The 14,373-nt window shown below is 36.3% G+C and overlaps 1 protein-coding gene and 1 pseudogene across 1 annotated transcript; one reads left to right on the top strand and one right to left on the bottom strand.

The window, feature by feature from the left end:
• Positions 1-7,455: 7,455 nt before the first annotated feature.
• LOC134820289 (5S ribosomal RNA) lies at positions 7,456-7,574 on the bottom strand (annotated as a pseudogene).
• Positions 7,575-11,492: 3,918 nt separating this feature from the next.
• On the top strand, positions 11,493-14,033 carry LOC134819827 (phosphatidylinositol 4-kinase type 2-beta-like). The gene is made up of 4 exons (XM_063829976.1): positions 11,493-11,756; positions 12,650-12,817; positions 13,014-13,133; positions 13,893-14,033. Exons 1-4 carry the CDS (start codon positions 11,514-11,516, stop codon positions 14,031-14,033), a joined length of 672 nt encoding a protein of 223 aa, XP_063686046.1. The 5' UTR covers positions 11,493-11,513.
• The last annotated feature ends 340 nt before the right edge of the window (positions 14,034-14,373 follow it).

Here is a 14,373-nt window from a genome sequence, read left to right as displayed (position 1 = left end):
TAATACTTTTAAAGTTAACTTCAGGATACCTTGTATCACTTTTTAAGTTAACTCCAGGATACCTTGTATCACTTTTTAAGTTAACTCCAGGGTATCTTGTAGTACTCTTCAAGTTAACTTCAGGATACCTTGCAGTACTCTTCAAATTAACTTCAGGATAAATTGTAGTACTTTTTAATTTAACTTTAGGATACCTTGCATCACTTTTTAAGTTAACTTCAGGATACTTTGTAGTGCTATTCAAGTTAACTTCAGGATACATTGTAGAACTCTTCAAGTTAATTTCAGGATACCTTGCGGTACTCTTCAAGTTAACTTCAGAATATCTTGTAGTACTCTTCAAATTAACTTCAGGATACCTTGTAGAACTCTTCAAGTTAACTTCAGAATATCTTGTAGTACTCTTCAAGGTAACTCCAGGATATCTTGTAGTACTCTTCAAGTTAACTTCAGGATATCTTGCAGTACTCTTCAAGTTAACTTCAGGATACCTTGTAGTACTCTTCAAGTTAATTTCAAGATACCTTGTAGTACTCTTCAAGTTAACTTCAGGATACCTTGTAGTACTTTTTAAGTTAACTTCACGATATCTTGTAGTACACTTCAAGTTAACTTCAGAATACCTTGCAGTACTCTTAAAGTTAACTCCAGGATACCTTGCAGTACTATTCAAGTTAACTTCAGGATACCTTGTAGTACTCTTCAAGTTAACTTCAGGATACTTTGTAGTACTATTCAAGTTAACTTCAGGATACCTTGTAGAACTCTTCAAGTTAATTTCAGGATACCTTGTGGTACTCTTCAAGTTAACTTCAGAATATCTTGTATTACTCTTCAAGTTAACTTCAGGATACTTTGTAGTACTATTCAAGTTAACTTCAGGATACCTTGTAGAACTCTTCAAGTTAATTTCAGGATACCTTGTGGTACTCTTCAAGTTAACTTCAGAATATCTTGTATTACTCTTCAAGTTAACTTCAGGATACCTTGTAGAACTCTTCAAGTTAATTTCAGGATACCTTGTATTACTCTTCAAGTTAACTTCAGGATACTTTGTAGTACTATTCAAGTTAACTTCAGGATACCTTGTAGAACTCTTCAAGTTAATTTCAGGATACCTTGTGGTACTCTTCAAGTTAACTTCAGAATATCTTGTAGTACTCTTCAAGGTAACTCCAGGATACCTTGCAGTACTCTTCAAGTTAGATTACGTCCGTATCATGGTATCAAGTACTGGTGGTCGGTTCTTCCGCCCCGTTGGATACATAATTGATAGCTTTTCTTGATATTGCTCTATAATTACATTTATATCTCTCCCGGCCATTGGTTCCGAGATTTGGTTGATCTTTGTTTTCTTGGGCGCCCTCCTTGAAGTCTTGTTGTTGTACATACATCTCCTGTTTTATCCTGTATTTACCTGTTTATTTCATTTTCTGGCGTGAGCTGTCCGCCATGCTACGGTACGAGAAACAGCGGCAGTGCAAGATCCGGTTCTAAGAGATTTTTATGGTCGCGAAGAATCTCGCCAGGCTACACTGCGTCGGTGGGAGAACTATTTAGGTTCATGACATCTAACGCCCGCCCAATCATGGCAGCCCCATGACAATAGGTTGATGTCCGACCCGTTGTCCTTGGCCTATCTCGAGTCGTTGGGTCTAGGCGGAAACGCCGAAAGGGATGATGTTACCTTCTCGACTTAAACGTAATGGTAAATTTTTCTCAAAATCCTTGAATAAATGGGTAACCCCTAGTAATGTCTTTTCTAGCACTTTTAGATGTTGCAATGGTAGAGGCTGTCTCACTTGCAACAGTTTTAATCCTGTTAATACATTTAGGAGCAGTACTTTTAATAATGATTTTATCTTTGGACATACAAATTTTATATTTAATTGTAAAACTAATAATGTTATTTATGTTATTACCTGTTCTACCTGTAAAAAACAATATGTTGGAGAAACAACTCAACCACTTCATAAAAGAGTCAATGGCCACAGAAATTGTGTCAAAGCCAAATCATCCACATTTTTATATGAACATCTTAATATTCCTGGTCACGTCTTCTCAGATGCTTCCATACAGATTGTAGATTATGTTGATTCTGACATGTCCACTGATGTCAAAAATGATTTACTTCTCCTGGAGGATTACTGGATAGAGAAGCTTGGGACAGCATTCCCTCTTGGTCTTAATGACAAGAAGAAAGGAACGGGCAACATCTCCCAAGATCGGGTTATGAATTATTTTAGTGGACAGATTGCTCGATACAAACGTGGCAGAGGGAATGGAAAGAAGAAAGTTCAGCCTAAGAAGTCTCTGGATACCATAGAGTCTGATATTAACAGGCTGAAAGATAACATCTCTTCAGAACATTCCATATACAAAACATTAAAATGTTATAGCTTATCAGATTTAGACACTCTCTACTCTTTGAGTCAAAATAATTCAGGATTGATTTACAACGTATGTTCCTCTTTCTGTTCAACATTTTCCCCCAAATACCATCAGAACAAATCTGAATCCAGTAATAGAGAATTTATAATTGTTCCATTTAATTGCAAATTCATTGATAATCTTAACCTAAAATCTATTTTCTCTGACACTTCAGTCATTGATTTGCTTCCCATTTTGATTCAGTCTTTTACACCATTACAGATTTATTATGAGTATAATGATCCTATAAGTCTTTCTATTTGTAACTATGCTTCATTCTTAAAGAAACTTTCTATTTCTGATATTAAATCTATTTTAGGTAGTCCATGCGATTGTCACTCCTCCCCTTTCAATTATCCTCCTCATGGACATTAGCCCGGTTCATAAAACAAAAATATTATCCAATAATTACGGCGATAGGCTTATCTGTTGTTCCTTAGGCCAAATAACTACCAAAAAAATTTTGAAGCTTCAACTCCAACCGGAAACACCCCCACATGCCACGCCCATTTTTTTCATCAATTTTTAACAGGTAAAAATCTTCATATCATCAATTTAGGCATGAAGGAGTGCTTTTAGTGCTCCAACAGATTGGGGTCTAATAGTAATGGTAGAAAAAGGTTAACTTTAGTCAAAGTCTCAAGTCTCCACAGCGCTTGGTTTAGGCGCACCGGATCTCGCGTCTCCGCCTCCGCTGCGTGATTGGTGGCGCCAGAACTAAAGGTCGTAGAGACATGAGACTTCAACTAAAGTTAACCTTTTCCTACCATTTATATTAGAGTAGCACAGATTCAGAGCTCTAAACACATTCCTTCATCCTTAAAACGACAATCATATGAATTTTGCCTTTAAAAGTTGATATCTTGATGTCAATTAACATCGTAAGCTTTTAAAACTAAAATTAATTAAATGAGTCATAATACTTCACACAATATTTACACACAATATGAAAATATAAATACAGGAAGTCTCTTGGATTCGACATTGAACTTTTCTCGGTCCCTGCACTGGAAAGTGGAACTGATCCTTTAAAGAAGTCAGCAGGTTCTGATTTAGGTACCCTGGTTTTCGGATCGCCAAGTCTTCACCAGCAAGCTGTCTAATCTTCGTTGCCAAAAGGAATTTTGTTGCCAGAGGAATATTTTCGTCAAACTAGGATTTAAATGAGGTCTTTATTTCTTTATAACTCGTCACCGATAGGATCAGCATTGATGAGGTCCAATAATTCCTTCATAGCTCGTCACTGACAGGATCATTATCAATGAGATCCAATGATTCCTTCATAGCTCGTCAGTCGTCACTGACAGGGTCACCGATCACTATTAATAAGGTCTGATGATTTCTTCGTAAATAACGAGGTACAGTAATCTCTTACTGATACGTCAAGACAAAGTTAAGTAAATAACTATAAATATCCAAGCATTAGCTAACAAAGTAGCATCTGGTTCTAATTCCTTTACCAAGTTATCAGTAATGGATCTAACATCTAAATGAATCTCTTCTGTAAACTGAATTTCTTGAAGCTGAAGGACTGATTCCCTCTCCAAGATGGGGGAATACTTGTTAAATTCTTGTAGGATTCATGAAGAGGGGAAATTCTCCACGGTATAGAGGGGAAATTCTCCACGCCATAGATGGCATATTCCCAATACTCGACCAGCTCGTTCTCGACAGTGACTGCTCATTCATAAACATTAGTCTCCGGAATGCGACTTCATTGTAAGAGAGCTTGGAAGAGGGCAAATTCCCCCAGTAATGTTTATTTTCACTAGTATTGTAATGCAAGAAATTTTGCAACACAATGCAACCAACGAAGTTTCAACTGAAAAGGTTCATATAATATGATTGTTGGATTATTAATAAAAGACTGTTCTATTGTTCTTACCTCTGACAGTTCCAGGGTGTGGAGACGTGGAATCCAAAAGACTTCCTGTATTTATATTTTCATATTGTGTGTAAATATTGTGTGAAGTATTATGACTCATTTAATTAATTTTAGTTTTAAAAGCTTACGATGTTAATTGACATCAAGATATCAACTTTTACAGGCAAAATTCATATGATTATCGTTTTAAGGATGAAGGAATGTGTTTAGAGCTCTGAATCTGTGCTACTCTAATATAAATGGTAGGAAAAGGTTAACTTTAGTTGAAGTCTCATGTCTCTACGACCTTTAGTTCTGGCGCCACCAATCACGCAGCGGAGGCGGAGACGCGAGATCCGGTGCGCCTAAACCAAGCGCCGTGGAGACTTGAGACTTTGACTAAAGTTAACCTTTTTCTACCATTACTATTAGACCCCAAACTGTTGGAGCACTAAAAGCACTCCTTCATGCCTAAATTGATGATATGAAGATTTTTACCTGTTAAAAATTGATGAAAAAAATGGGCGTGGCATGTGGGGGTGTTTCCGGTTGGAGTTGAAGCTTCAAAATTTTTTTGGTAGTTATTTGGCCTAAGGAACAACAGATAAGCCTATCGCCGTAATTATTGGATAATATTTTTGTTTTATGAACCGGGCTAATGGACATGTAGTTACTGGTAATTTAGATATTGTTGATAATGTTGAACTTAGGGAAGTACTTTCCTACGGTTGTAAATACAGAATTCCCACATTTAAATCTCCAGATGAGATATATATGTCAGTTACCGAAGCTGTCGATAAATTTATAAAATCAAAAAGTAGAAAGTACTGTCAAAAAGAAGTAAAGTTCAGCGATTGGAAGGAAAAAGTGTTATCAATAGTTTCCAATCGTATTGAATATTACAAGAAAAACTTTCCTGAAACATTTGAAATAAAAGAAAACACACTGGAAAAAGATGATGTTAAAAGAAGTCTTAAATTGCTGAAAAGTAAATACATTATTTGTAGTATCGACAAAGCTTCTGGTAATTTTTCATTTATTTGTAAAAAGTTTTATGTAAAAACTCTTGTCAATGAAATGGGTTTTGATCCTAATACTCTAGAATGTATAGGTAATGATACATATAAACCCTGTAGCGAAGACGAGACTCATTATGTCAATAAAATATCTGAGAGTCTAAAGGAGAGATTTAATGTACAAGTTGAAGATAAAAACTTGCGACTAGCACGCATCTTCTGGAACCCTAAGCTTCATAAGAACCCTTACAAGGCGAGGTTCATTGCAGGTGCCCGTTTTTGCGTTACGAAACAACTTAACGTCCAAGTTAACTGTTGTCTGAAACTTTTGAGGAAATACTTCAAGAAATACTGCGAGGCAATCTACAACAACAGCGGTATAAACATGTTTTGGAGCATAGATTCCTCAAGTGAATTCCTTGAAGCTATCAAAAATAGCGATGTTTATAATATACAAGTATATGATTTTACTACTCTTTATACCAGATTAGACTTGATTGAAGTAGAGAATATGATTAATGAAGTTGTTGATTTAATATTTTCAGACCGTAATAGATATATTTGTATTTCTAAAAGAGACAGTAATACATGTTTCTTTTCCAATAAAACCTATGATTGTCATGCCTGCTTTAGTCAAGATGACCTAAAAGAGGCTGTTAAATTTATTATTTATAACACTTATGTCGTCTTCGGTGGGATTGTATTCATACAAACCAAGGGTATTCCTATGGGTGGAAATTCAAGTTCCCCTATAGCTGATCTCACTGTTGGCAAAAAGGAATTTAATTATATGAAACGTTTACTTCAGGAAAAGAAAATGGGATTAGCAAAGATATTATCCAATAATAAACGATATGTTGACGATTTATCTATTATTAACTACCTTAACTTTCATAAATTGATTAAAGATATTTATCCTAATTCATTGGAGATGGAGCGAGCTGGTTCAAATAATAAAATCATTAACTACCTTGATTTAAATATTAATATTTCCACAGAAGGACTAGAAATATCAGTGTATAACAAAACTGATGATTTTAATTTTCATGTTGTATCCCTTACATTTCCTCACAGTAACATCCCAACCGAGGTTGGCTACAACGTTTTTTCAAGTCAAGTTCTTAGATATGGTAATGTTTGCACTAGATTGGATATCTTTACCTCCCATCTTCACAAAATATTCAAAATTCTAATTGATAGAGGATATAGCCGTGATAGACTGATTAAAGGCATTAAACGTTGTCTGAGGAAATATGATAACGTTTTCAGGAAGTTCGGTATTCTAGATGACCGTAACATTATTAAAGAACTCCCCTGATATCTTTTGATTTATTGAAACACGGGTACTAACTCTGCTAAACTGAACAAATTCTGAATCTTAGGTGAATAAGTGTACAACGTGCTAAACCGAAGTTCAGACTGACCAGTGAAAATGGGCGAGCGTACCAAGTGTCATTTTAATTAGAAGTTTTAGTCAGTGATTTATTATTGAAGCTTGTAATTACAATATCTAATGCTCCTATAAATACTTCAATTAATTGTTTGTCCCGTTATTCTTTTTCCTTCCTCTTTTCCTTGTCATCCCCTTTAGTTTTAAGATTCTTGCTATAAATGGCTACAGCTAACACTATTAATGCTAAGTACCAAACAACAAGTGGGAGGTGGATCGTTGGTACCATTAAATCGATTTAACACCGCAATTCCGGTCGCAAGCCTGGGACCACTACTAGCATAGTCACAACATCTACAAAGCTGCCATATAGCCTGACTGACAATTTTCTCGACTGACTGACAATGTTTCTTCTTTTTCCCCATTTAGAATACAAAGATTAGTACATTTTAGCTTATGATTAATATTATATTTTTACCTATAGTTTACTTAGATTAAGAATACATTCTAGTTAATTTTAAGCAGAATGTTTAAGATAGATCTTAGAATGAAACAAAAAAGCCCTTTTCAGACAAAACTTAGTAGCTGTACTATTCTAAGCAATGTTATTCTGACATTTGGAAATATTTCCTTCCGTTTGAACATAGACTATATTGCTTAGGATACAATGATATTCTTAATAATCACTGCAATTCTGTAAAAGCCATACAACAATTCTTCTGTTCAGTAAAGCAATTCTTCAAAAATATAACAAAAGGATACGGCACCGGGAATTTCCAGGCGGTCACCCATCCAAGTACTAACCCGGCTTGCATTTGCTTGACTTCCCAGATCGAACGAGATGGGGTGTATTCAGCCGAGTATGGCCGTGTACAGTGATGTTGAATTTTGCTTCTCTATATCTTCTCACACAAATTCTTACACTCACACCAACCCTGTATGTGGTTCATTGATTAGTTATTATAAGAACAAGTTGTTAGAATACATTAAATTCCTTTGACAGATAACAATACAATATTTTCCTTATCTTCTAATTAAACTTCGTGATAAGTAAACTGTTAACTTCATGCCAACTCTATATTATACTTCACACTGCACACGGTACACACTACATAGTTAATGGTTGCCTTGTTGTGGAATGTTATTAAAGTATTAATCACCATCAAAAATGTGACTGCTCTGATATTGTTGTGTGTCTGTTCATAGTAGCTAGATCAGCTGGGTGCGCTGATCTGTGATCTCGGCGCGCTCAAAAAAGCAAATTGGGGACACGTTTTTGTTGTTTTTTATAGTCGCGAGTTAATTTTACTTTTGAAAACTTTTTACGAGGTGTTAGAAGCCACCTTAAGGTCTAAAGAGATGAAATCTTGACTAGCACCTACCTGAAAGGCTTTTATCCAACGGGTTTTTCTCAGATTTTTGATATCTCACTTCCTTTTTCCACAGGTGACCGAAACGTACACGTCATTCTGGACTGCATGCGACTACTCTCGTTACTGAAAGAGATGCTGTGCGACACACGATTATCCTAGGATGATGAGAGTTAGTTTTTGGGAAAGCCCTAACGATGCTTAAAACGATAGGGGCTGAAAATATTATCAACTATTGAAAACGTGTCCCCAGGACTTCGTTGAAGTCGCGAGATTCGATACCCGTAAAATAATGTAGCCAACTACTAGCAAAAACGTGTCCCCACGCGCCAGGGTTGTATAATATATATAAGAGAAACATGAGCATTCACATTTTAGAAGTAGAACCATAAACCGTGCAGCTCAAGCTAGGCATGGTAAAGCTAGCTTGTGCTTTATATAACCGTAATACTAATAGTAATACTAATAGGAGCTAGTCATTTTATTGTTTATTGTGCTGCCAGTTGATGTTACGCGCGATATAATACATTTTTGTCGATTTTGTTTTCGGCTATTTGAGATGCACTCATGCGACATGCAGTAGATGTTTTCTTTTCAAAATTGTAAGCGAATGTCGCCCCACTCCCAGTTCAGACTTGACTTAACTGTTAACGGGTGATACTCGTAAAATATTTGTTTCAAATATTAAGACCGTCAACGAGTCCAACTCGAACCGTCTGCAATTAACAAGTCCAACTCGGCGCGCGTCCTGGTAGGTTATTAACCTACAAGACTTGACACACGCTGAAAGCAGACCGCGGCTGGAGTGCACGCTTCGAATGCACGAGAGAGGTATATACAACGTGTAGCAAGATCAGACACAAAATGTGAAATGGCGCAAAAGTTATATAAGCTGCTCCGTATGCGCAAATGTTACAATTTTGCAAAAACATCTTATAAATTACATGTTGATTGACGATGTCAACCCATCGAAATCGTTGCTCTGCAAGGGCAAGGCAAAGCAACGATCGACGATGCGAAGCTAAGCAAGAATGCTAGTTTGCGCGGCGCGTCGAAGCGGCGAAGTCCTTTAACATTCAAATTACATGCTGATGCAGTCTGATGAGATTTTTTGCGTTACTGGGCCAATTGTAGGTTTACAACCTACCAAGACGCGCGCCGAGTTGGACTCGTCCGCGACGGTCCTAATATATGGAACAGATATTTCACGAGTATTACCCGTTAATATTGGGCCGCGATCTGCCTGTCATTCCGCCTAAACATGATAGCCTGAGGTCCCCAGGTAAATTTTTGCAACATTTGCTTACAATCCTGAAAAATAAACCGGGCCGGGGCGAAATGTTTACAATTTTGCTAAAACACCAGCATGCACATGCCTCAGCTCCTCGCTGTAGCGGCTGCACTAGCTACATGCAAAGTAAAGTGTTACTACGCGCGGAGGGGGCATCGTGTATCGTGAACCATGCGATGCGAATTGCGAGGTTCACAGTTGATAGAATCAGACCGCACTACTGGCTAACAACATGCGCGCCCGCACGCCCAAAACACAAATGACAAACGTAACTTAATCATTAATATAATAATAAAAGTGTACAGTTTTACTATTAGTACAGTTTTACTATATATAACCTCTAGTTTCGCGCGCGCACTCATCTATTTTTGAACAGCTTTAATAGCTTATTGTGTTAAAATCATGTAACTACATATGAACTAAATGAAAGTTGAGACCGAGCTAACAGGTAAAACCGAGCTAATAGCAGTTAACAGTACGTACGTGCGCGGCTTTACCTGTAGTCTACAAGTGAAACCGCGCACTGGTAATGACTATTAACTCAGTTTCACCTATTATATTATATTACATATTAGCTCGATCATTCATTTAACCATGTGCGTTCGCACCACTGCGGGCGCGCTTGTTTACCGCCGGGAGGCGGGCGCCGCGCGTCCCACTACAAGTGCAAGGGCTCTGGACAGATCAAGCAAGCTCGGTCATACCTGGGGACCTCAGGCTATCATGTTCATAAACATAAAGAATAGAGATTAGCTGTGGAATGACAGGCTGAGCGCGGCCCAGTAAGCTTGGTTTCACCTATATTAGCTAATGCATCTTCAGCTTCATGACAGTTAAATTAGTGCAGTGCAGTTAAACATGAAAGTAGTATAAAAAGTTTGCTTTTCAATTTCATGCTGCTCACCTTAAATTAAAATTAAATAAACTAAATTAATGCTGAGCAGGGTATAAATAGCGAGCCAAACTTAATTTTCCAGCTCCTAAAATTTTTTAATTATTCAAACAAGCAGGGTTTATATTTTACCTGGCACGTCACTCCCTTTCATGCGCGGTGGAGCGCTCTTCCCACTTTTTGCATGTGCACATGCATATCGATCGTGATGAGAGAAGCGAGCCATAAACTAACAACTGGCAAGCTAGTTAATGCATATTCTTTCTTTGTTAATTATAGTTTATTTATTTATAAATTTTATTTTATTTATAGATTTAATTTGTTGTACGCAGTGTGTAATGCAACTTAATGCGTGCAAAAAACAATTACTTATAAAATCTTTTAAAATTAAAAATGTATTTGATAAAATTGAAAGTGACATCAATATTTTGTGAATCCAAGTCCAAAGTTGTATTGCAAGTGGTCAAGCACAAAGAATTTAGCTAAATATTGATTTAAAAAAAGGGTAAAGGGACTCTCTATCTTTTGTACAGTGAATCTTAACTTGGTAAATATTTCGAAACATTTTAGAAGTCAGTGGTGCTATAAATCTTTAGCTCAATGGACAGTAAATTTTCATTTTTGAAAAAATCCATTCAAAGAAGAATACAGAATATTTGATGATATTCAATAGTATTAACAATAGTTAATAGTATTATGTTTACAGTATGCACTGAAGGGGTATCCTAGGAAGTTTCTTGAACTTTTAACAGGTACCCCTCCTCATTTAACCCAAAATTAAGTTTCCTATCATTCGGCTGAGTCAACCAAGGAGAAGATGTGCCATTGATTCCTGATGTTAGCTAAGGACATCATTAGGATTATGCGACCATGAATTGAGTGATTATTGAATGATGAGAGCCGGGCAGGGGGGTGGGAGGGGGGACAGTGGCGTAACAAAGGGCATGCGCAGTTTTGCTAGTACTACCTCAGTTTTTCAAAATTATCCCTCATTCAAATGGCAACTTGGCACCCCCTAAGATGGTGCCACCTCTGCTGACAGCAGGGTCAGCAGGGCCCTTTGATATGCCACTAAACATGGACATTGGACAAGCACTTTGCATTGAGGTTGTAAGGTTATTTCATTGGAATATTTACTGGGTAAATTTTCTAAGTTGTTGGTTGTTGTAAACAACCATCGTACGTTCAAAATTCGCCATCAAACTGTAAAAAATATAATCACAGCTGAATATAATTTAGGTTGAGACTGAAAAGTCTCATATGTCTGTAGCCAGAATTGTACTGAGAACAGGCTACAAAGACATCCAATACCAGCCTCTCCCCAAGGAAATCGAGGACGCTGACGACGTTGAATCGCCAGTTTCAGTTGGAGGTTGTAATTTGGACATTGCCACTACGCCTACTTCCAGCGGCCATGAGCAGCAGCGGCTGTTAACTGACGATGGAGAAGCAAACATTCCCTTACAGACAGATGATCCTGAATTTAATGAACTCATTGTCGAGGTTTGTGTCCTATACATCTTGAAAATTAGGGCATGTTCACATATTAATACTAAATCACTGAGGTGCAGTGGAGGGAGGAGGTTTCTAAATGATTACTCTGCTGTCATTTTAACACAATAGCTATGTGTAAAACTGATAACGGAATTAGGAGCGGGTTAAACATTGTCCAAAAATGTATTATGTAACAATGAAACAAGAAATTTCAATGAAGTACAAGAAATTTAATTTTAGCACATTTTACAGAATAAAAGATGTAAAACAATTCATAAAATATAATGCCCATTTGGTGTATGACTTTTTGTCCTTGACTGCTTGTTTGGTTTTGGAAGGACAGGTTACTAACGGGGCAAGGAATGCGCGTGCCTGGGAGCTTTTGCACACACCAAAACGCTAGTTCAGTTAAGTTTTTAGAGACAAGGCTCAAATTAGGACTATAAGAAAAATTGTTAGCAGACATTGCATTAGGGGTTCTGTTTAAAGTTTTTACTATCTAGGTTGCAGTCTTGTTGTGACAAAAAGTCTACACTAAAACATGTTTGATTTTATATTGTGTAGTTCAAGGATTAAAAATGCACCTTCAAGGTGGATATTGGAGAGCAGGCGAAAGATTATGGCTTAAATTTATCAATGGTTATAATAAGCTATAAATATTTTAAACTATACAATGCTAATTAAAAATTTCTTTATACTTCATTCTCAAATTAAAATTCAAAAATTCAAAAATAACATGTGGACAAACCCTTATAATGTATTATTGTATTATTTCACAAACGTCAACATGTTGATTTTCAATGTTTTTAAAATCATTATTTTGTGTCCTCAAGATTTACTACATAGGCTGTGAGTTCTAAATCTAATCCAATTTTTATCTTACGATATTAATATTCCTGCAGTCAGAAAGAGCTATAGATGAAGGAATTCTACCAGACAGAATATACCAAGGAAGCAGTGGCAGTTATTTTGTAAAGGACCGAGATCGCAAAACTGTTGGTGTTTTTAAGCCAAAAAATGAGGAACCTTACGGACATTTAAACCCTAAGTGGACAAAATGGATGCACAAGGTATAGAAATATTCATGGGACATTTCAACGGGTTGATTATTTAATGCTTTCTTCCCAAATCATAACAACATTTGCCTTAGAAACTAAGTATGAAGCTGGTTCAGACTTTTTGACAGATCAATTGGGGTATTTAACTTTCAGTTGTAATTGTGATCAGGAAACTTGGTGCACTTTTAAACATATCTTCAAATTTCAGATGTGTTGCCCATGTTGTTTTGGCAGATCTTGTCTTATTCCCAATCAAGGGTACATGTCAGAGGCTGGTGCCAGTTTGGTTGACTCCAAGTTCGGACTTGGTGTCGTTCCTAAAACAAAGGTTTGTTGTTATCATGAGTGTATGTATACACTCATTGTAATTAACACTTGTTGTAATTAACACTTGTTGTAATTAACGCTTGTTATAATTCCCGTTCAACAGTACACTTTGTACACGTATTGATATCATGATTATGATGTAGAATGTAGATGTAGAAAATATTTGTTTCCTAAGTTAATTTGGATAAATATTTATGATGAGTATTTTTGTGAATCATATAAAATGCTCCACTCGATTTGCTCCACTCGATTTGCAATAATACACTACTGCATATACTCTTAGGTAATAATGAGACAGTATCTATATCAGTATATCAATGATCATTTAAATTGGTCGTTAGTCAATGTATTATAGAATGTTATGATATTTTCTCTATTTCCATTGTTTAGTATTTATCGATGCTTTTAAATTGTATACAGTAAATTAAATTGCTATGCTTTTATTTCTGTTTAGATATTGACTACTTAGTGTATGATTTGTTTTGCGATCAATCATTAAAAAACTGGATTACTTTAATATGCATTATGCAATTCCTTATTCTGGATTAAGATTAATATCAACAAATAAACGTAAACTGTTTGCTCTTGATGTGGTAATGTATTGTATACATCAATCATGTAAATCATAATATGTGGTCATCTGCGCACTTTATAACAAGCAAATGATTACTTAAGCGGTAAGCCAGAATGATGATTCATACCAATGATATTGCATTAAATTAAAGTAGATAGAGCAATATATAACTCTAGTATTGTTCAGGTAGTTGCACTGGCAAGCGAGACCTTCAACTACACTCCTATTGACAAAGCTAAAGCTAAGTCTGTGAAGTTTGCTACAGAACGGTTCCCTGATACGCTTGGTAAAAACATGAAAGCTGGCCTCCCGCCTAAGGTAAGATAATGGGTGCTTATTTTTCTGTTTCATTTCCAGTTTCGTGTTGTAAATTCAGCTGTATCCTGTTTAGGCAAAATTCCATTAACAGGTTTTTATCAATTTCCATAAAGTATGAAGCGGTAGAATATTTAGAACCACTTGCACTCCAGTGCCGGTTCTTATCATTCTGAAATACAATACACAGATAACGTAATATTGCACGCTGAAAGCATTAAGCAGAATATGACCCCTTATCTGCATATCTTAGAGAATTGCTGCCAAAAATAGCTGCTATACATTCACTTTTTAAATGATATTCTATAGAATATACCTTTCTCTGTACTGTAGGATCTTGCTTACTTATCAA

Source organism: Bolinopsis microptera, chromosome 8 (assembly GCF_026151205.1).
Source record: "Bolinopsis microptera isolate Bmic1 chromosome 8, MBARI_Bmic_1.0, whole genome shotgun sequence".
In the NCBI taxonomy this organism is placed as follows: domain Eukaryota; kingdom Metazoa; phylum Ctenophora; class Tentaculata; order Lobata; family Bolinopsidae; genus Bolinopsis; species Bolinopsis microptera.
Note: the sequence above shows the minus strand (reverse complement) of the source record. Positions and strands in the feature narration are given on the sequence as shown.